This window comes from Crinia signifera, chromosome 11 (genome assembly GCF_055691185.1).
Source record: "Crinia signifera chromosome 11, ASM5569118v1, whole genome shotgun sequence".
Classification (NCBI taxonomy): Eukaryota; Metazoa; Chordata; class Amphibia; order Anura; family Myobatrachidae; genus Crinia; species Crinia signifera.
Genome location: NC_139227.1, coordinates 660,589 through 682,866, shown reverse-complemented (window position 1 = coordinate 682,866; position 22,278 = coordinate 660,589). Strand labels below are relative to the sequence as shown.

Here is a 22,278-nt window from a genome sequence, read left to right as displayed (position 1 = left end):
TGACTTTCTTTCATCTCCTTTTGTTATTAATTATTTGCTATTTGTTATTATTTGTTAATGAAATATTTGGTTCCTTTGCGGGTCAGAACTATTATTATTGTCAGGAGAAGCCTCTATTTTTTTTCAAACCATCCTATTTTAACAAGGTTCCCAATAGCAAAATCTAGTATAAAAAATTTAGGCATTCAAATTCCTTCTTCTCTATCAAACTTATATTCAATACATTTTGGAACAATAATTGTGAAGATAGATAGGTTGCTTGAGGACTGGATTTCTCTCCCTCTGTCCCTCATGGGCAGAGCGGAGGTGATCAAGGAAATCACCTTCCCTATACTGTCATACTTACTATTAACCCCTACCTATACCTCTTTTTTAAAAGAGATGCCGTACGTATAGATACATTTTTTAAAAATTCTTATGGGCAAATAAGAAATCTAGAATACCTTTCTCAAGACTTCGACTTCCAAGAGAAGAGGGAGGATTAGGTATCCCAAACCCTATTCAAATAAGTAGAGCAGCTATGTTCCAATACATCACTAACTGGCTTTGGGGCAGACCTATATTTGTAAATTACAACTTGGAAGTGGCCACATTACAACACTATTCACCCGCTGCACTCCTGCGTACACCCAGAAAGAAACTTCCCTCGGGGGTTAAAAAAATATTTTAGTTTGGCATACATATCTGGCATGGTGTAATTCTCATAAGAAAAAGAAATAGAAGACATGAATAATCCATACAAATACATTATGGGGTAACCCGAACTTCGTCCCAGGCATAGAAAACACGTTTTCTTGATTGGAGAGATCGAGGCTTTGCAGCAATAACAGATGTTTTTGATCCTGGTGGATAAAAATATAATGTAATTTTCACAAATACAGCTAAAATACTGTATCCCAAATCGAGATTTCTTTATGTACCTACAGGTTAGACATGTCATTCAATCTCAAAAAATACCAATGCTAGATATGACGGACACTGACCCACTCTATGTCCTGATAACACTCACCAAAAATTGCCCGTTCCACCTCAGATATTATAGTTCTACATGTAAAATTTATGATAGAGACAAACAATGGGAAAAGGTAACCTCCATTTGGGAAAAAGATATACCCTCTTTAGGTTCATGAGATAACTTTCTTAATACTATTTCAAACACATTTAGATATCTTCATTCTGCATGCCTACAGGAAACACACTAAATTGCAATAACATTTCTAAATTCTGGTACAAGGTGACACATTATATTAATAAAACATTTAACATAAAAATAAACAAACAGCCAAATGCATGTTTATTTCTTGATTTTAAAGATTGGAACCTAGGCCCAGATAAGAAGAGGATTAGTTCAGTAATAACTATCATATTAGTAATAGCCAAAAAACAAATCCTTATACTGTACATTGGATAAAAAAGAGTGCACCTTTATTATCTGCAGTTAAAAATATGTTAATTAAGGTCTTGTATTATAAAAGAAGATCAACACTTCCTGATGTGGAACAAGGAATTCAGAAATTTGTTAAAAAGTGGGAAAAATACATCGATAGTCTAGATAAAGACACACAAAAATACATTTATAAACTTTTTGAATCGACTGCATGGTTTTCATTCAGACAATTATCAAGAACCCCCTAAGAAAATAGTCTTTATTTTATTAGTTTATAAAATAAATAACATACTTAGACCCCAAAGTCTTGTCCTGTCTTCTCCCGTTCCTAAAACTCTCTCCCCCTTTTTCCCTTTTCTTATAATATTTTATAGGAATAGTACTTTTTTAGTTTTTTGCTCTAATGAGATACATTAAGTTAGGCAGAATTACATGCACTGTAATTTGTTACAATAATATGTATATGTATCTCAATGTCAATTTGTACTTCTGTAATTGTACTTCTAAATTTTGCATTAATTTGTGATAAAATAAAAATGTTTCTAAAAAAAAAACTTATTTAGGCTTATAGCCTAATAAACTGAAATTTATTGAAGTTTATTATTTAAATGCCTGTTTACTGATGTTGTTCAGCTGTTCATTTTTAAACACTAAAGCTGGGTGCACTGCACACCTAAAGATTTATCTGGCCAATCTCTCTGGTGGTAATGTATGGGAGCATATGAGAATTAAACATTTGCTTGCAAACACTGGAAAACAGACAATGGTCATTCAGACAAATTAGTTAAAACCATAAGGTTTATTAAGTGTAACCAAACAATCCTTTTTGTCTAGACAGATTGGAAAGACAAATCTGTAGGAGTGTACCCAGCTTTGGTGTTATGAACAATTTGTGTATATGAATGCACATTGACCAGCACAGCTGACCCAGATTAAATCTGAAGGAATACTAAGGCTAATTACTACAGGCTATTGATTAGCTGCTGAAAGGTGATAAATTACAATTGACTATAAAAACCCCAATCCAGTATGCCTCCAATAAACAATGCACCACTGAGTAAAATTTCAAACACATGTATTTACAATTGCAAGCAAATCATGATATGTGCCAGGATAGCAGATTGGTATAATATACTGTATGACCAGACATTTAAATAAACAGATGAGTTTGAAGGAGTGTGAAAGGCAGGTTGAATTTCTGGTGATTCCTTAGCTGTAAAATTACTCAGTTGTATGGTGTTTATTTTTTTTTACTTTTTTCTGTTTAAATCTTGAATAAGTTTAGAATTTTCAAAAAATTTCATAAACCTTTTAAAAAACCTTAAATTAAAACCCCCTGACCAGCAAACAGCTGACTAGCCTATCAGTTCTCCTTTAGGCATGTGTGTTCACTAGGTCCAATTGGGGGATAACACCATATCCCCTGCAACAAAGCCTGCAATAAAACTCCCCTAAAAAATAGCAGATTTCCAACACTTCAGAAAGTTAAAATAAAGTTTGGTACTTATGTAGTATCTGGGCTGCCGATTTTGTGATTGTATGCCTTACCTTAAGGCATACAATCAGATGCGATGCGATGCGATGCGATGCGATTTTGCATAGGATTCAATGTTAAGAAGGTTCTGTTCATTTCCCCACTATCCAAGTGGGCATAGAGTTGATTTGATATAGTGTGGCGAGCGCAGCGAGCCACCGAGCCCGAAGCGTGGCGAGCGAAGCGAGCCCCGCGAGGGGACGCATATTTCTTAAAAAGTATTCTGTGTCCCCTCGCGGGGCTCGCTACGCTCGCCACGCTTCGGGCTCGGTGGCTCGCTACGCTCGCCACAGGTTTATATCCAACTCCATGCCCACTTGGATAGTGGGGAAAGGAAAAGGACCCCTTTTTCCCATTGAATTCTATGTTAAAATGGACTCAGACCATTTTAACATTGAATCCTATGGAAAAATCTTGACCATCGCATCGCATACGATTTGGTCGCATGCGATGCGATGCGATGCGATCCGATTTCTAAATCGGACGCCCAGATACTACATAAGTACCTAAAGTTTCATATTAGTACAGACTAATAACTGCTTATATAAATATTGGCATCGTAATTACCCAACTATGAGTGCAGAATACAGTATATTAGTATTGAGACCAGCACTGCAAGGGTTCAGTGTAATTACCCAAATATAATAAAACTAGTTAAGAGCCCATCAAAATTACAGCTTAGTCCCTACCTGCTCCTACCTCCAATGTCTGTCTTCATACAGCTCCCCCCATATCCAGAAAGTTTAAAAGAGATCAATTTGCTTTCACTTTCTAGTAGTCACTGGCGATTGTTTACCTCAGAGGTGAGGAGTAGTTAGCCTTTTATATATAGATAAGAGTGCAGCATACAGTATAACAAAAATCAGCACAGTGCTACATTGTGTTCAGTGTAATTAACCAAATATAATAAAAAATCAGAGTGCAGTAAATATACAGCATTCAGCACTTATGATTTTGCAAGGTGATTATCAACAGTACAGATCGTAGCATGCATACACAAGGCTACCCAGCGTCTTTTCTGATCAAAAGCTGTTCATAAGTTGATTGACATGAAGACAATTTTCGTAAATGGTAATTTCCCATTTTCCATTAGGGAAAACGCAGGCCTGACCAGGCGTTTTCAGGGATGTGTGTGATGGCGGCTCTGGCCTCGATCAGCCTGTTTCTATCATAGCACAAGCAGAGTAGGTTCTGTGTTACACACAGGCTGGGAAAATCATTATATCGTGAGTGGGTTGCAAATGGATTTGTGGCTATATGATGACTGGCGAGATTTTTGCATGCCATTTGCAGCTTTGCCCAGGGTGGGTTTCCACTCTGGCAGGGTGGCGGCTATCTGATCTCAGGGCTCTGCAATTTCACACCGCAGCGATCAGGTCTGAGCCAGGCCCAAAGTCTCTCAGTAACTTATAAAAAAAACCACTAACCCGCCTAGCAGTACTCCGAAACCAATTATAGCTGAATGATAAAGCACATTTCGTAATAAAAAAACAACAAATAAATTGTGATATATTTAAGTAGGAAAATTTTAGGAAATTGTAGGAAAATTGTGGCAAATTTCAGGCCTCTTTATGGGCTATTGTTATGGGCCCAAATACAGAAAAATAATACAAAAAATGGTGAATGGAAATAAGCAATAAGTTCAAGTTTATTTACAGTTGTATGTAAAGCCTTAAAATAAGTTTCCTAGTGCAATTCCCTCACTTAATTTTAAACATTTTAACAAATCGTTGTCATTTTTGCTGCCTTAATAAAAAAAAAAGCTGTGACTAGATGCTATTATGGTTTTTACCAGTGGTGGCTCCTACATTACTTTTTAGGGGGCTGCCACTGGCCTGATAGTGGCACCCCCCACACCACCACTCCTCCTCCTTGTCCCCTCTCCTGCAGTCTCAGCACCTATACAATGATGGGACCGGCGCATGCGCAGTGCCAACATCTAGAAAACACATTTCTAGTTGCACTCCAAACACCATAATACAGTTATAAGTCTAATGTAAAAAAACACAGCCCCTAAATACAGCACACTAATTATTTAATTTTGCCATACATAAGGCTAACCTGTATTTTAAGAGCATACTTCTTTGCTGACATGGGTGGTTCTAACGTGACAGGAGATTGGACCTATCTGAATTTTAAGCTGGGTACATACACAATATTAACGGTGCTTCCAGCCAAATGACCTAGTACAAACACACTGAATGATATTGTTAGCATTCAGTGACGTCACCCAGGCCCCACTAAACAGTTCAGATAACAGGGGAGGTCATTAAGGAGAAGTGCGCATTATTAACAAAATAGTGGGTACACCCCATGCAATATACACAATATCGGTGTGTACCCAGCTTAAAGATTATTCCACCTTAGGCATAGTTCTAATTATGTGAATGCGTCTCTGGGGAATGTACACGTACATGTGCGTTAAGTGAACCATTCAAACAAACAAGTGCTGGTATGCATTAGGTGTATTTTATACATTGGGCTCTTTGTGCTTACTAATGGCGAAGTGCCTGCACTGTAAATCAGAGTGTATAATACATACTATATAAAGTAGTGAGTAACTTACTGTCTGGTGGACATGTCCAGTTTTCTGAACCTCTAGAGCAGTGTTTTTCAACCACTGTGCCGTGGCACACTAGTGTGCCTTGAGCTGTTCTCAAGTGTGCCTCCAGATCTAGAGATGCCCAAACCAGTTTACAGCCACCACCAGTTCAAATGTTATTTACTGGTCTCTTCTTTTCATTTAAAGGGCCAATGTATTTTAATTGTGTTACCTGTGGGGACCAGTGTGATTGTTTTTCATATGGGGGCCAATAGGTTTGGTTTTTTCCTGTGGGGGGCCACTGTGTTTTGCCCTGTGGGGATCTCATGGTGTGCCTTGGCAATTTTAAAATCTTATTTAGTGTGCCGCAAGGTAAAAAGGTTGAAAATCACTGCTCTAGAGAGATAATTTGATTCTCGTATGCAATTTGAGCTTCACTTGTTTGTTGGGGCTTCATCAGCCCCATAACATGGCAGCAGTATGCACTGCGCAGCCACCACTAACCACCGTGAGGACATGCTGTCCTAAAATTGCACCTGTGAGGGTAAGCACAATGCACCTCTTGGAGTAACTTGATGTCCTGAACCAATTTTTCAGGACCTTCGCTCTATGGTATAGTGCATTGTCATCTTAAAAGATGAAATTGTTATCTGGAAACATTTATTTGCAGAGTTTGATTTTTAGAAGGAACTTCGTGCTTCTTAAGAGGTGTGGCTGGATGGATTGAGCCCAAAGGCTTGTTCCCAAGAACAAGGCCTAGAAGATATTGACAAAATTGTGGGGTAGTGCACTTCCTGTGGTGCTCTTTGGAATTGTGATTGGTTAAATATAAGTTGACAGAGGGGACATAGGTTTAAAACAATACATTTCTTATTCATGATGTCGTTCACCAGAAGTTCTCACTTTTGGGATATGTGTTCTCTTTCTCACTGGTTCTGTGTTCTCAGTTGAGTACGTGAAACAAAAAATATGTAAAATAGCACTGTGTAGTATTGCTAAGTTCAGATGGAGTGAGGGTGTTAGGCTTACTCCAACTTTCTTCACACAATGTTGTATAAACTTGTAACATATAAAATTAACTTTAAGGGGATGTGCGTACCCCACTCACTTCTTGCAAGGTTTCTTTAATAAGGACTTTCAAAAGGATATCGTACTCACGTCATTTGCTGCTGTGTACCAAACATCAAAGTTTTTTTCTACTTTCCAGCAAACCAAATTTCCATGGTGTATTTAAAAGGGGAATTTATTCTTACACATAAAAATACAAATATAATAAACACTATTCAAACTATCAAAACAGAGAGGAGGAGAAGACTCCTTGTATTCCTCAATGGAAAATAGCCACCTGATCCAGATAACCGGTGTCAACACCAACATCAAGTGAACACAAGAGCTTACCTTATCATCTCCTGATGATAGTTTTCTGTCTCCATAGGGCCAACATGTTTCCAGACCTTCGGGTCTCTTCCTCAGGGCTATTGGAGACAGTTCTCTGTGCTGTTGTTTTACAATATGTGGCCATACACTACTTCCGGTTCTGGTGATCATACCTGAAATGACTGCCGTCTGATGGAAAAGGATCTTCTAAAAGCTCTACTGTTGTCAGTGGCTCCCCCTTTAGGGGTCTATATTCTTTCATGTTCCTTATGTCTGGATGTTCAAGTTGTCATCAAGCAGCGGAGGTGCTGTTTTCACAGCTCCCGGGTGCTTGTTTCTTGGGTCTTAGATGGACTTCTGGGTATGATTCAGTGTGTTGTTTGTTCTTATGTCTAGCAGTGATTCCCGGGCCAAAAAGCGAGTAACTCAGAGACCCCAAATAAAAGAGGAGTTTTACCGCACATTGTACATATAAAGTACATGAAAAACATTATAAAAAACATTCTGAAAAAACATTATGTAAAACATTATATGAATTGGGTCCATTAAATAACAACCTACAATATGGGGAGTTCGAAAAGCTCATAGTGAGGATAGTATACAGCGTGGGTAGTATATAGTGCAGAGTGCAGGCTGGGTACAGTGTGGGTTATAGTGCAGGTTAGATACATGCTGGGTTACAGTGCAGGTCGGATACAGGCTGAGTAACAGTGCAGGTCAGCTATAGTGGACTGGTCATCCACAGAGGACTCCCGGACCGACGTCTGCAACCATCTCCCGCCCGCATACCACAATCACTATCCAGCAAAGAAGTCGGGAATCAGACAGGAAGAAGGTAATGGACGCCGCCCGAGTCCCTCTGCCTCCTACAGCGGCTCCGTCCACTCATTGTTTTTCCCACTGTTCCTCTCGTCATAGCATTAGAGTTAGGGGTACTGAAGAGCTATATGGAATAGTTATGGAGTTAATCACCCCGAGTGCAGTTAACTATAGCGACGCCATCCGCGATTTGTTGTTTGTTTTACCGCTGCTCTTGTGGCCACATGATTAGAATCAAGGGGGCAACTCAGTCAATGGTAAAAAGGTGGTTATAGCTCAGAGTGCATATAACTTCTGGCTTTATTATCCCCTGATTAAAGGCTCCTCTGAATAAACTTGTCTGCACCACGGTACTATGATGTAATCCGAATTTGCCTGGTAACATTCATTCATTTATTCAATTTCATCAATATTGCTTATCAACCCCAGGGTGATCTGGGTGATCAGATTATTTCAATACTGACACCCATAACACTATCTATTTTTTGGACTGAGGGTACATCCTTTATCGCATGCCTTTATCGCTACAAATTAATTTGTGTTTGTGCCACTGTCATTTACCCATTTACAAATTCTTCTTACAAACTATACCTGTTTGTCTATATTTTCCATTTCAAGGGAGGTATGCTCTGTCCCCTCACTCTCATCCACCACCCAATACTGAGTAAGATGGTGGACAGCAGAAGTGAGGTCACTGCATAATATTACCCCCATCTGTTCTATAATCTATCACCTCGCGGCTCTCTCATTTGCCGGCTCTGTGGTGTCTCTTTTCCTGCAATGCCCCTGGGTGTAACATGGGAAACACCCATTGTTTAGGTAAACAGCAGAAGCACGCCCGAGCTCATTCCTACTTAGTTTTGCCCTCTCATCAACAAGAATTACAACCATACTTCACTGGATTACCTGAAACCATCAGAACTCAGAAGCTAAGCAGTGACGGGCCGAACTAGTACCTATTTGGGAGACCGACAGGGAATTAATGTATCTCTGCAACGCATCAGCAGCCTGTGAGGAAGAGAATGCTGGAAACCATGAGAATGGCTCTCTCAATCAATCAGTGGGACTATACACCTGCATCTAAATCCCACAAGAGCCAACATTCAACACAAAGAAGATGATATTTTTCCCCATTTTTGAATATAAGGCAGAATGGGAGATCCCAGATCATCCGAATTACAGAAACTAGACAGCAGCTTCTCGAAATTTAATAACACCCAGTGTGGAAATATGTAGTTCCAGTGCATATCCTCATGGGGTAGGAGCATGCCCAGATGGATAGGGTCAGTGGCCTTGCAGCCTGAACCCCTGTTTTTGCTGGGCTACACCCATGGTCCAGTCAGTCTGCAGTGCCAAATCCTACACTGTGTAAGGTGCTGAGTACTGAAATCCTTGGAAGGTGACACCTGGGTGAGTTCCACTCCCCGTAGTGATACCACTGGTGCTCATGTCTCAGTAGTCAGTACTGTGGCTTGAGACAGGGTTGACACACTAGGAGACAAGCACTTTTCTGTTAAAATTCACAATCTTTTTATTCTTAAATGATTCCAAAATATTTTCAAGTAGGCACAAAGATTAGCAACATGTAATGTAATGTGAATTTGAGAAAATCTCAGATTCTATATGGAATTTATTTCATGTGACGCATTGCTGTTTGTGCTTATTTCGCTGATCATTTCTGAGTAGCCTAGCTGCAAATGTGTGAAATGCAGTAAATCCATTAGCACTTGGTAGCTTTGAGCTGTGCATTCAAGCTGGAAATAGAGCCACAGGAAATCTACAAACATACATAAAGCTTTGTCGTTTCTGAGGTCAGCCTGATGCGATTGCAGAGGAGACAATATTATGTCTCCACTGCATCTGAAGACGTTCCTTTTTTACTAACTGACTTGAGTTGTACATTTGCCACCACAGTAGGATGCCATAGATACTTTATCATACAGAGGGAGATTCCATAAGTGATTATAAGCTTATAGAGTGGCCTTTCTCTCGGCTGTCCAAGTCACTCTAGTCAACGCTGCATTGAATGTTAAATTTACAAAGTGCTGTTTCTTTATTGACAGAGCTTATAAAGATGTTTGTACCAATTTTAAATAATCACATATTTTGTATTGTAAGGTTATTAATATAGCACTTACATTTTACATTTATATTTACAACAATTATAAAATCCTTTATGACAATCCTTCAACAATGAAGTTTACAGTGTAATCGCATAAAAAACATTTTCGGCAAAAAAAACGCCCAACTCACACAACCTGTTTGGGATGACTGCAGCCGAAAATAAGGATACTGGGGACTACTAGCATGAGGCCTGGTGAGGGGTGGGTTTAGGCACTAGGGGGTCTTATGGTTAGGTCTCGGGGGGGGGGGTGTTAGGGTTAGACTGCATGGAGTTTGGGGGTAGGTTTAGGCATTTAGAAGGAAAGATTAGGATTAGACAGCAGGGCAGGAGAGTTAGGATTAGATGTGCATGGGTTTATGGTTATGCACTAGCATGGAGGGCTAGGGTCAGGCTGTGGGGGGGGGGGGATCCTGTCAGGATTCCCTCCTTTGGGATGCTAGCATGGTATTCTGACTGCTTCATCCTGACCGCCGGTAGACCATATGCACACCTGGGGGATGGTAATTATTTCAATCCTGCCCTAACTGTCCCTCTAGTGCCTAACCCTAACACTAACCCCAGTAACTACCAATGGATTCTGTCTATATCCTGTCTGTCGGGATTCTGCTGTCACAGCTACCAGAATTTATGACCGTATCCCCAAATAAATATGATCACCTACATTTATGTAAATTTTAAATGTATTTTGTATTTTGTATATCTAATTCACAGATATTATGAACACATATATTTAGAGCACACATATTCCGCAGCACTTTACAGAGAATATTTGGCCATTCATATCACTTATAACAATTTATTAAACGTAAACACATGTGGTGAATTCATTTATGCAAAATATGAAACGAGGGTAAATTTACCAAAGCTTCTAAAAATGAAAGAAGTGATGTTGCCCATAGCAACCAATCCGATTCTATCTATCATTTTCTAGGATGCATTTGTAAAATGATACATAGTCTCTGATTGGCCACTATGGGCAACATTGCCTCCTTTCATTTGTAAAGCTTTATTACATGTACCCTTCAGACTGTTCTGTTTAAATGTTATTTTGAATTATACGGGTGTGATTATTACACAGTGTATTATTGCTGCTTCAAACCCACAATCTTTGTTTTGTCCATTTTTTATTTTTTGAAAAATATTCAGTAATAACAATTATTTACTGTGCAGCTTGCAAGCATTGGCGAGGGGTCCTGGCATGAAGAGACGTTCCAAATGGTCATATACAAATAAATAAATACATGAAATATGCAAAATCCATCCAAAATGTCTGCTTGCATAGACAAAGTTTGAATCAATTTTGGGAACTGAATTGATTTTAATGTCAATTGAAAGAATTAACACTATGTTAGATTAATGTGATATATTACACACAAAATTACCAGTTTTGTAGATACATATTGCTGGGTTTATTTTGAAATCTGTTAATATACATAAATTGTGCAAAGATATTTACAATAAACATTTCCATAAGCATGTTTAAAACAATTTGAACATGGATTTGCTTATAGTATTACAGTACATTTACTTACAGTATCAACAAGGTTGTAATTCACACAAAACGAAATAATTATACAGTATGGAGGAAAAAGTTAGGAGTGTGGGAGTGTGTGTGCAGTGGGGGGCTAGGTGGGGGGTTGATAACGAGAAAAAGATACAATATTGCATACAAGTTTAGAATGTAGGGGAAAAAAGGAAAACTAAGAACAGCGCTTCTTTCACTACAATGAATAACACACAATGGCTTGATTAATATAAATGTTTATATATAAAAAAAATACATAATTACAATTAGACATAAAGTAATAAAATTGGCTGATTGACTGCTCACTCCTGGATTAATATTGCATATCCATAGCTCAATAGGTAAACATAAAGGTAGGTGCGTTTTTGCCAAATTATTTGGGTGATGGGTCACTGTCCACAATTCAATAAATGGGGAAAGTGTCACAGGTCCTCTCCGGGGATGCGGTTTTCAGATGAGTGCCGCTGGAGGTGTCTGTGGATGGATCTGGATGTGGAGTCCCAAATAGCCCAAGGTCCTCTCTGATGGTGTGGTACCGCTGGAGGAATCACAAGGGGACAGCAAAGTGAAGATTTTATCCTTGCTTGTGGTGGATGGTGGTAGAAATTCCACCTGATGGTTGTAATCCCAGGGTCATCCAGTTGGTGGTGGGAAGTCAGGGGTCACTGGTAAATAGTAGATAGGTCTCCGCACATGGAGAGATGACCGAGGGTTGCCCAATTGGTAAATTGCAGTCCTTGAGTCAGGAATTGAGTCCAGAAGTGGAGAAACCCCTGACGCGTTTCGCTACTGGCTGTAGCTTTATCAAAGGTGATAGTGGTGTGGGGAGCTGGTGCTAATGAGCACTGAATTGAAGCCTGTACAATCAGTCAGAATTGCAATCAACAATCACATTAATAAAAATAAACAAAAATAAATGGTTTGGAGACAGACATATAATTATCAATAGTAATATGTAGTTGGGGTACTTATGTATTATCTGGGCGCCCGATTTTTTCATTGCATGCCACTACTTAAGGCATGCGATGCGATGCGATTTTTCATTGTAAAGACCCGTTTTTTAATTGTATAGTCAACCATGGGTGATTTCATACCCCCACTATCCAACTACGCATGGAGTTGATTTTATATAGTGTGGCGAGCGCAGCTTGCCACCGAGCCCGAAGCGTGGCGAGCGCAGCGAGCCCCGTGAGGGGACGCGGATTACTTTACATGTATTCTGCGTCCCCTCGCCACACTTCGGACTAGCTGCAGTACCTAAAAGGGGAGACCACCCCCAAATATTGGCATAGGGTAAAGAAGGTAAGGTACTGCGCTCTGTCCTCATGTGGCAATGTGGTGAAGAAAATCAGAGAGATAAAGTTAAACTCAAAGATTTTTACTGTAAATTTCAGTTTTCAATGCATGCATAAAAAACGGGTCAAGTCAAACCCTAAATAACAAAACATATTGAATAACGTATGACAATAAAGTAAATAACTTTAATTACTTGAAATGCTGTGAAAAAAATATCACAGATGCCCAAACAAAAGGAACATAAAAAAGAGAGAAAAAAGAAAAATATAAAAATATATACAAGATTCAAGTGTGGGATATAGTTCTGGTTTTCAGTGTAAGTTACACTGAGGGAAGTTGTCCATAGGTGATGGACCTGAAGTGGTTAATAGTCTCTGAATTACTGTATCACTGTAATGCCAGCAAGTGATGGGATGGAGGGAGATGAATAGTAAGTGACAGACAGCGGCGCTCCGCTAGTCTGTAATGGAGGCTGAGGTATAAGTTGTTTGATGGTGATTCTGGGGGGGCATCAATCAGGCAGAGAATGGGGTGATGAAGATGGTATGCGGTGGCCGGACCAGCGTCGATGATCCGGGCCACCATACAGTCCATGCCCGGATTTCAATAGATAAATATGTAAACTTTTAATAAATAGACCTCAAAATGTTTTAAGGGGAGGTGATAATTGCCCCATCATGCTTCTACACGCTTGGTGTTTTTACAGAAGGGAAAGCACTTTTCTGGGTGGATTAGTATTTTGATAATTACTTTATTCTAAGCGTCTTATGAATATTATGGGAAGGTATGCAACAATGATATTAAACCACACTACAATTGTTTTTAAAGACTTTTGTTTTTTTTTGTAGCTACCTATTTAGAAGAGGGAACATTGATATTAGGGTACTTGTTTCCTAGCACGGCCACAATCGCGGGCATCACGGGTAATTTTTAATGGTCTACGATGCGACCGATGCGATGCCCGCGATTTCCCATTGAAATGCACTGAAAAAGTCAAAATCGCGTTGGTCGCATCGTATGCGGCCAAAAAAAGCATAAGATGGTACTGACGCGATGCCCGCGATTTCCCATAGGGAACAATGTAAAATGCCTCAATTTAACCAAATCAACATAGGGAACAATGTTAAATGGGCCAGAGAACCCCCCAAAAAAAACCCTGACCAGTGAAATGGCCCCCCAAAAATAGTTAACGCTACCCCACGATCAACGTCAACCCGAAGCGTGGCGAGCGCAGTGAGCCCACGAGGGGTGGCGGTACGCGACCTCCGACCTTTTCATACCCCCACTATCCACGTCGGCGTGGAGTTGAGAATAGATTAGTGTGGCGAGCGCAGCGAGCCCCGCGAGGTGACGCGGATACCTGTGAAGCCCGCGAAGGGACGCGTTTACCGGTGAAGGTATCCGCGTCCCCTCGCGGGGCACGCTGCGCTCGCCACGCTTCGGGCTCGGTGTCTCGCTGCACTCGCCACACTAATCTATTCTCAACTCCACGCCGACGTGGATAGTGGGGGTATGAAAAGGTCGGAGGACGCGTACCGCTGCGCTCGCCACGCTTCGGGTTGACGTTGATCGTGGGGTGGCGTTAACTATTTTTGGGGGGCCATTTTACTGGTCAGGGGTTTTTTTTAGGTTCTCTGGCCCATTTAACATTGTTCCCTATGTTGATTTGGTTAAATTGAGGCATTTTACATTGTTCCCTATGGGAAATCGCGGGCATCGCGTCGGTCGCATCGCATGTGATTTTTTAAATTGCGATGCCCCAGATCAAGATCGTTGTGGCCGTGCTAGGAAACAAGTACCGATTTTAGTTTGTTTTAACACTTGGTATTAAATTACAGAAAATGTATTGTTTTCATTTTATGTGTTATGGCATATGTCGTATTCAAATAAAATATTATAAAAACTTTTTTCTTTCAATGGCACTTACATAGACAAATACAAAACATACATTGGCTATAATTAAGTGTTGTATAGTACTAAAGTCTTAACTCTAGCATTGATCAATACACATTCCTCTATACTATGTTTACATTCTGATAATAATAACGATTGTTTTGTAAAGATTCAGTAGCATACAATACATACACTGCATTTCCTCTTTGCAAAATAAAAAATACCTTTGGTAGAATCTATAGGAATGTTGTAAAAGGTAATGGTAGAAGATCAGCACATTCATAAGTTTGGAAGTTAAAAGCATCCGAGGTATTAAAGATGAGGGGGTATAACTTGCATGGTCTATGTGACCCTAAGGTTTCCTATGTCTTATAAAAGAAATAAACTAAAGTCAGCTGAATAGGGACTAAGGGCCAGATACACTAAACTTCAAAAGTGATAAAATGGAGAATGATAAACAGCCAGCCAATCAGCTCCTACCTGACAAGTCACAGGCTGTGTTTGAAAAATGTCAGTCCGGAACCAATTGTTGGTTGTTTATCACTCTTCATTTCAGCACTTTTAAAGCTTAGTGCATGTGGCCCTAAAGCATAGTAAATCAGATAATTTGTTTTTAATTCAACAACTGGTCATAATCTTCATGGAATTCCTAGGTCATCTGCTGTTAGAAATATAAATTGCGATCGATAACACAGAAGCTACTGTTTATAGAAGTAACTGAATGAAAGTAATGGAGCATCTGAGAAGTATCATCAGATTTACCTCTATCTGTAGCTACTAAAACCATAGCATGATATTAGCTAAACATAGTTTATGAGTATGAGGAATGTTAGTTCTCTTTCAGTATGGAACCTTTTAGGTGGCCACTGTTAACAGATGGTAAACAATAAGTAATCTCAAAGAGTTTAGTCATTAAAGAAAATAAAATTGGACTTTTTAACCTAAAGGGAAAACAACAGTTTAAATGCTGTTTTGTAATGCCACACAATTCAAGATTTAAAGGTAAAAACCTTGAGTTCTCCACCACTTCTACCCAAAGACAGTGAAGGTATCGTGCATACTGAAATGCAGCAACCAAAGACATAAACTAATTTATGCTCAGGGGTTTTGTAGATGTGCAAATATTGTGGTTTGTATAATTGTGTTCTTCATAGACCTGTCTTGACTATTTGACCTACATTTCTTAAACAATGTTTTGCATTTTTAACAGAAGAATTGTAATCCACATAAACACCCAATAAGATAAATCACATAGTCACTATTTCAGGTATATTAATGCAAGAAGAAATATTTCAATATTTATTTATGGCTGAATTGTTCTTTAACGTGATGTGCAAAATATATAACAGGTTGCAATTGCTTAAGAATGGTTCTTATTAAAATACACTTATGCTTGTTAAAGATCATCTTAAGTTTACTATGCAAAGCATTATACTGTGTCCCAAAAGTAAAAGGTATTGCCTTTGGATCTACATTTATTTGACCATTGCCACCGAACTTAAAAAAAATATGAATCTTTTTGTAATCTACTGTTAAAAAGGTACTTAATACTACCAGTCCTTCTCTATCTATATTACTTACACATAGCTCCCATTGAACACCACGTTCTCCAAATAAACACATTGTCTATTTTGATGTTTTCCGGATTGTATTCACGTTTTACATGTATCTTTGTGGATATCTTAATAAACTTATATGTTTGCAAAAAAAAAAAAAGGTACTTAATGGGACGTCCCCACCTTCATAGCTTCAAGAAGCACATAAATGTAATTACGTTTGTAGGTCAAGTTTTAAAATAAAGGTTATCCTTTATTTATAACTATACAATGAAAATCAGTTGTAGAAAACTCAAGAGTTCTTTTAACTTCAGCCTGTAGCACTAATACCCCCAAATGTACAATCTATACAAACAGTTCATCCATTGTTGAGTCAATAAACATTTTTCTAAGGTGAATCACCATGGAATAAGTTGGAATGTCTTGGTTTCTTCTGGAATTTTTTAGGCTCTTTGACTGGAGTTTTATCTTCTAACAGTAATCGAAGGCTATTTTGTTTGTTTTATTTTGTTTGTTTGAGTGATGAAATCCTATCTTTACAGTGTCTCATATTTAACGTATTCTTATCTTACTGATTGGAAGTTATCTAAAATAAACTTTATATTGAGCATACTAAGAACATGAAACCTCCTGGTAATTGATGGTTTTATAAGTATCAAATTAACAAACACATCTTTTTGGAGATCAAACTTTATTTGGTGGCAGGTCACATTTTGCCTACTGACGTTCATATAGGTGCACACAGTGTATAATATAGTTAAGTTAAAAAATGGTCAATCTGGAACTATACAAATGCAAAAGTATATGATTTTAAATGTTTTATAACTATGTACAGCATGCATACTGTACTGTATGGTTTAACAGAACCTGAACAGTTGTCTTTATGTAAACTACAATTTCATTAATATACTGTATAACTTATTCATGACCTAGTTTGCTTTGAAAGGAGTGTTGTTCAAAATACAGTATGAGTCTCTTCAAAGAGACCCATAAAACAAAATTTGCTTTAAACCTATCTCCCATAGCAGAACCTTTATTTTGAAGATATTGTGGTAAAAATAATACAAAAGAATAAAAAATATAAGCATAAATAATATCATCTAAAAGGAATGTAATTTGTTTTGTTGATATTAAGAGCTCTACTGACGGACAGGGATAAGGCAGTTTGGCTAATTGATTAACTCAATTAAAAAACATACAATGAGGTTACTAGCCTTTTCAATTTGTCAAGGAATATATCATTGGGTGAAGAGTAGGTGTTAAACACTTCTAGTAAATGTAATATAATTCAAATGCTGCACAGGGATTTCCCTTTATGACAATTGTGGGACGTTAAATATGCACAAAGCTGGTCATTGCACAAAAGGCACTAGGTGAAAAGGTACAAGGAAGAAGTTGTGATCACACTCACAATGCACATCTAGACTACTATTTTTTTATATAGGCAAATAAAAAAATAATGTAAGGAATGGTTAGTATAATGTTGGAATTGATAATAAAGATGCAATAGATATTAAAGTTGGTAGTACCTGGATGGACTCTGCTCTTCACTGTTATACCTCTATTTTCAAATATATTTATTTTGTCAATCTTTTTAATGAACTGTTTTTTATTTCTGATTTATATGATATAAATAATGTGACTACAGTATTACATGATGTTTTAAATGATAAGGATATGTTTTATTCATAGATTTATCATATAGTGTAATTTTATTTCTGTCAACAATATTTTTCTGAATGGTGAGAATTGACAAGATATGTTAAGGGATTATATTATTTATTGAGAGAAAAATATCGCTGTTTAACTTTTTTAATTAATGTCTATTTTATTATGACCACAGCTTTAATAGAATTGCACATTATTATTTTTTTCTCAATGGTAATGTGAAGAAATACAGTATATATTTATATGTCAGAATGCATTATTATTCTTGTGGTTATTGTGTAAATAACACATTGGATGTATCTCTTGACTGTAGCTGTTACACTTTTGCATACAACACTCGGCTTTCTTTGCCTTACGTTGTATATTTTCTATGTGTGTTTCCATCCTACTGTATATATATGAATATATATAAAGAAAAAGCATTTGGCTCTCTTTTTTTTCTGTTGGTGGTTTATGCCTTTATGTTTGCTTTTCTACCTTTTTGTTTTTAATTCTTTATTAAGTTTTCTTTTATTTATTTAAAACATTTATTTACCCCCAGCCTCTCTCTTCCAAATGCTTTTTCTTTTTTCAATGAAACCAGAGCTAAAAAACCCATATCTCTCTCTTTTGTTTATGTTTTTTTTTTTTTGGCATCTCCCCCTCTCCGTCCTTTGATCCTTATCTATACCTACCCCTTACCTATATTTCCCTTCCTTCCCATCAATGGGGTGAGATGCCTGTCACAAATTAAAAATAAATAAATTCATCTCTTTAACCCAAACTTTTAAATTGTGGCATTTTTTTAAAACAAAACCTCAGAAAACGTCTTTATATTTTTTTCATTTATTTTTTGTGACGTTTCTCTAAACTTGTCGTTTATTCGTTTTTTTCTTTCCTCCTCTATCCCCTTCCCCACTCCCACTCTGTTCTGATTTTATACCCATCCCCAAAATCCGAAGTTCCAGCACATCTGACGTTAAGCAACCAAGGTACGGATTTAATCCAATTTTTCTTTTTTTCTTTCCTTATCCCTAAATTTTCTTTTTTTTTCACCCTTTCATTCTGTCTCTATCTTTTTTCAATCTTTCACCAGTCCTTTTCTGTCTTCCACATTCTCTCTCTTTCCTCCATGTGTGCCTCATGGATCATTGGTTTCAATCATTTACAACATCATGTTTATTCATTGGGGGAAGAGACAGTGCATAAGTGTACTCAAATCTATTTTCCTTCCTTCTTTCTTCCTTCCTTCCATTCTTCCTTTCCTTTCGTTCTTCCTTCCTTTTCTTCTGTTCATCCTTCCTTCCTTCCTTTCCTTCTGTTATTCCTTATTTCCTTCCCTCTCTTCCTCCCACTTTCTCTATTTCTGTAATAACCTCTTTCTATCTCATGTGATCCAAACACTCTTATGCAGATCATTGTGAAATGGAGGACCCCTACTCTTTAATTTTAGAAAATCTGTAACTATATTGAGGCCCAAAAAATACATTTTAAATTAGATTTCGAAAAAAAAAAAAAAAAGAAAAAAAAGTACATCAGAGATGTATAGTAAGTAATACAACATAACAAATGCCCTTAATAAAAGTTATAATTTGGGATGTAATATCTCAGACTGATTTTTGCTTTATAATACAGCAAATAAATTATTATAATACAATACAATTATAATCAAGTACAAATAAAATATAAATTTTCTTATTAGGCAGAGTAAGAAACAATTGTATTACAGCACCAAATGATATGATGATAAGGTGTGCCTATATTTGCATTGCATACTGACTGTTTCTTCAAAATGTCAGCTTGTTTTGCTTTAAAACAAAATATAACTAAGAAAGCAATGGCAAAAAAATTGTGCCCAGTGGAATCAGATTAGACAACATTAATTAAATATCCCTACAGAGATTGGACCGATAGTCATTATACAGTGTCATTAGGGGCATATGAGTGAGAAATAAATATTACTAACCAATCAGCTCCAGACATTTTTCAAACACAGCCTGTAACATGACAGTTAGGAGCCGATTAGCTAATACTTACCTCTCTCTACTTTATCACTGTCTAAGCTTAGTACATCTCCCCCAATTAATGTGATCTGTTACATCAGATTCCCTTGCTATAACTGCCATGTGGGTACACATTATTTCTAGTAAGTGTGTACAGTAGCTTGCAAAATAAAGGAAACAGTGGAGTAAATAAGTGTTACATAAAATATGGAAATCAGCTGTTTAAAATCATGAATACGATTGGCCAATATTTTATCAACCATGGATGAAAATGCCATGATTTTTAGAGAAGATTGATAAAGACTAAACTTGCTGATATTTCATAAGAAACAATGGCCAGTATGATGTGTACACTGTAATCTGAGGCACCATCATTAGCTTAAAAAACTGAAATAGTTCCTATGACAGTGATTTTTAACATCATGAAATATTGTAGCAACCAATCAAGTTTGCTGTGGGTAAGTGGTGTCAAATCACTTCAGTATAGCTGGCGGCACTTTGAAAAATAATGAAAAGTTGCACTGAAGCTGCTGTAATGATTTGTGAGAGCCCAACAACCTATTAAGACAATTTTGGCAACGTTTCCTTTTTAGAGTTTTATGAATAAATGTATTTGTATACGATGCTATGATCATGTGTGCTCTAGTTAAACAGTTATGTAAGATAATGGCAGACCATATTCCCCATATACCTAGGACTTACCATGGCCATGTTAGTTATTGGCAATATAAAGTACAGTATTGTTTGGCTTTATATGAATAGAAGTAGGGATGGAAAATGCTTGCTTCAATTTTAAAGATCACTAAGCCTAAAATAGAAATGAGTTAAATAAAAAAGCTTATTTTGATTTTGATATATATTAATATTAGTTTTGTATTTCACACTGTAAACCATAAATGATTAGCAACATTTCCATTTCAGAGACAACGCTCCGCACCATTTTGCAGAGCGTTTTCCATATCTTTATAAAGGAAAAGGGGAATGGGAAATTCTCGCACTGACTAAAGTTATTACATTAACATCTAAGAACCAATGTATAAATTCATTCACAAAAAGAGCGTTTTCCATAGAAAGTTTTATGCAAATAGTAGAAAATAATCCTAAAATGGCAGAAACTTAAAATATTATCTAAACAGTTCCTGTGTATGTGTAATCTCAATGTACAATATATGTACTGTACTAATGTACTAATATTATTGTATATTTTTTACAAGAAATGATATATTGTAGCTGAGAGATTCTCTATTCTCACAATGCCAAATAAACCGTCATTTCCCACAAACGAACCTGTAGACACGGATAGAATATTAGCATTTTCATACGGTTTTCTTTTTCATTAATTTAGAGTAAGGCTATTTATTAATAGCTTGTTTGCCACAAAGGCTGGAAGATGCAGTACACATGAATAATTAATTAAATGCAGCATAATATGTAATTTCTAAAAAATAAATACATTGGGAACGGTTAAAGATCATTTAAAAGCAAGGATCACTTTCTAGTCACTATCTGTTTTTCTATTTTCCTCTTTAAATCTGTTTCCCTACATTCTCTACTATGTATTTCATGACATTATATACCGGCAAACATATGTTCATTGTATCTCCTTGGTCACCTCCAGCTCTGCATGCTGCGTGATGAGTGCTATCTGTTATATTCATGAACTCACCTGTCACTGGTTTCTCCATCATGTGCTGCTATTTGCATGATCTGCCAACTCTTTCTTGCAGGCTATATAACACATACAAACCCTTGAGAATATTGAGTATGTCTGTGTGTGTATGTGTGTGTGCGTGTGCGTGAATGCGCGTGCGTTTATGTGCTTCTTGTCTTTTCTCAATGTTTGTACTTATGTTTTTGTTTTAACATATAAAAATGTATAATAAATGCAGATTTATCTTACTTATGGTTAAATTGTCCCTTGACAACCATGTACATGGTGCAGTTGTCAGATTCCCCGCACTACCATAATTAGCTCATGCTGCTCACAAAACAGAGAGGAAAAGTTAATGGCATCGGGAAAGAATATCAAGGGCCAGCTAAGCCATAACTCAGGAAAATCTACATAATGTTAGACAACCTTATTACTTCAATTTGTCTCCTAAATGTTGTCTGTTTTGTTTATAGAACTGTCCAGTCCTTATTTATATAGAATATATGTGCTCAATATCTGTAGTATTGTATGTTGGTTTTCATTTGCCTTTATTCTAAATTGTGTAAGCAGGTTTAAGCAACTTCCTACATTTCAGCTGTTGGTTAACCGTAATCCTTATCACTGTGCAACTAGCTCCCTAAGATTATATTGTCAGTGAGCAACTAGCTTGCCTGAGATGATGATGTCATTAACAACTTTCTTGCCTGAGATGATTATGTTAGTGAGCAACTACCTTGCCTGAGATGATGATGTCCATAAGCAGCTTGCTTGACTGAGATGATCTCCATTCACTTTGTCTCTCTCCAAGGCTTAGTACATAGACCCGTCACTTCTGCAACATGTGTATAATTAATTACCATCATCTACTGTTAATTTGTTATTTAGACTTTCATGCACATTATAACCCATATATGTTAGCATTT

The 22,278-nt window shown here is 37.3% G+C and overlaps 1 protein-coding gene across 29 annotated transcripts in view; it reads left to right on the top strand.

Annotated features, from left to right (window-relative positions):
• Positions 1-22,278, top strand: part of NRXN2 (neurexin 2) — an 847,024-nt gene that overhangs the window by 250,332 nt on the left and 574,414 nt on the right. For 28 of the 29 annotated variants that reach the window (XM_083165053.1, XM_083165084.1, XM_083165072.1 and 25 more), the window contains one exon: positions 18,664-18,693. The exons of the other annotated variant lie outside the window; for it this stretch is intronic. In XM_083165053.1, coding sequence (XP_083021179.1) covers positions 18,664-18,693 — 30 coding nt within the window. The remainder of the gene's footprint in view (positions 1-18,663; positions 18,694-22,278) is intronic. 29 annotated transcript variants of the gene reach the window in all.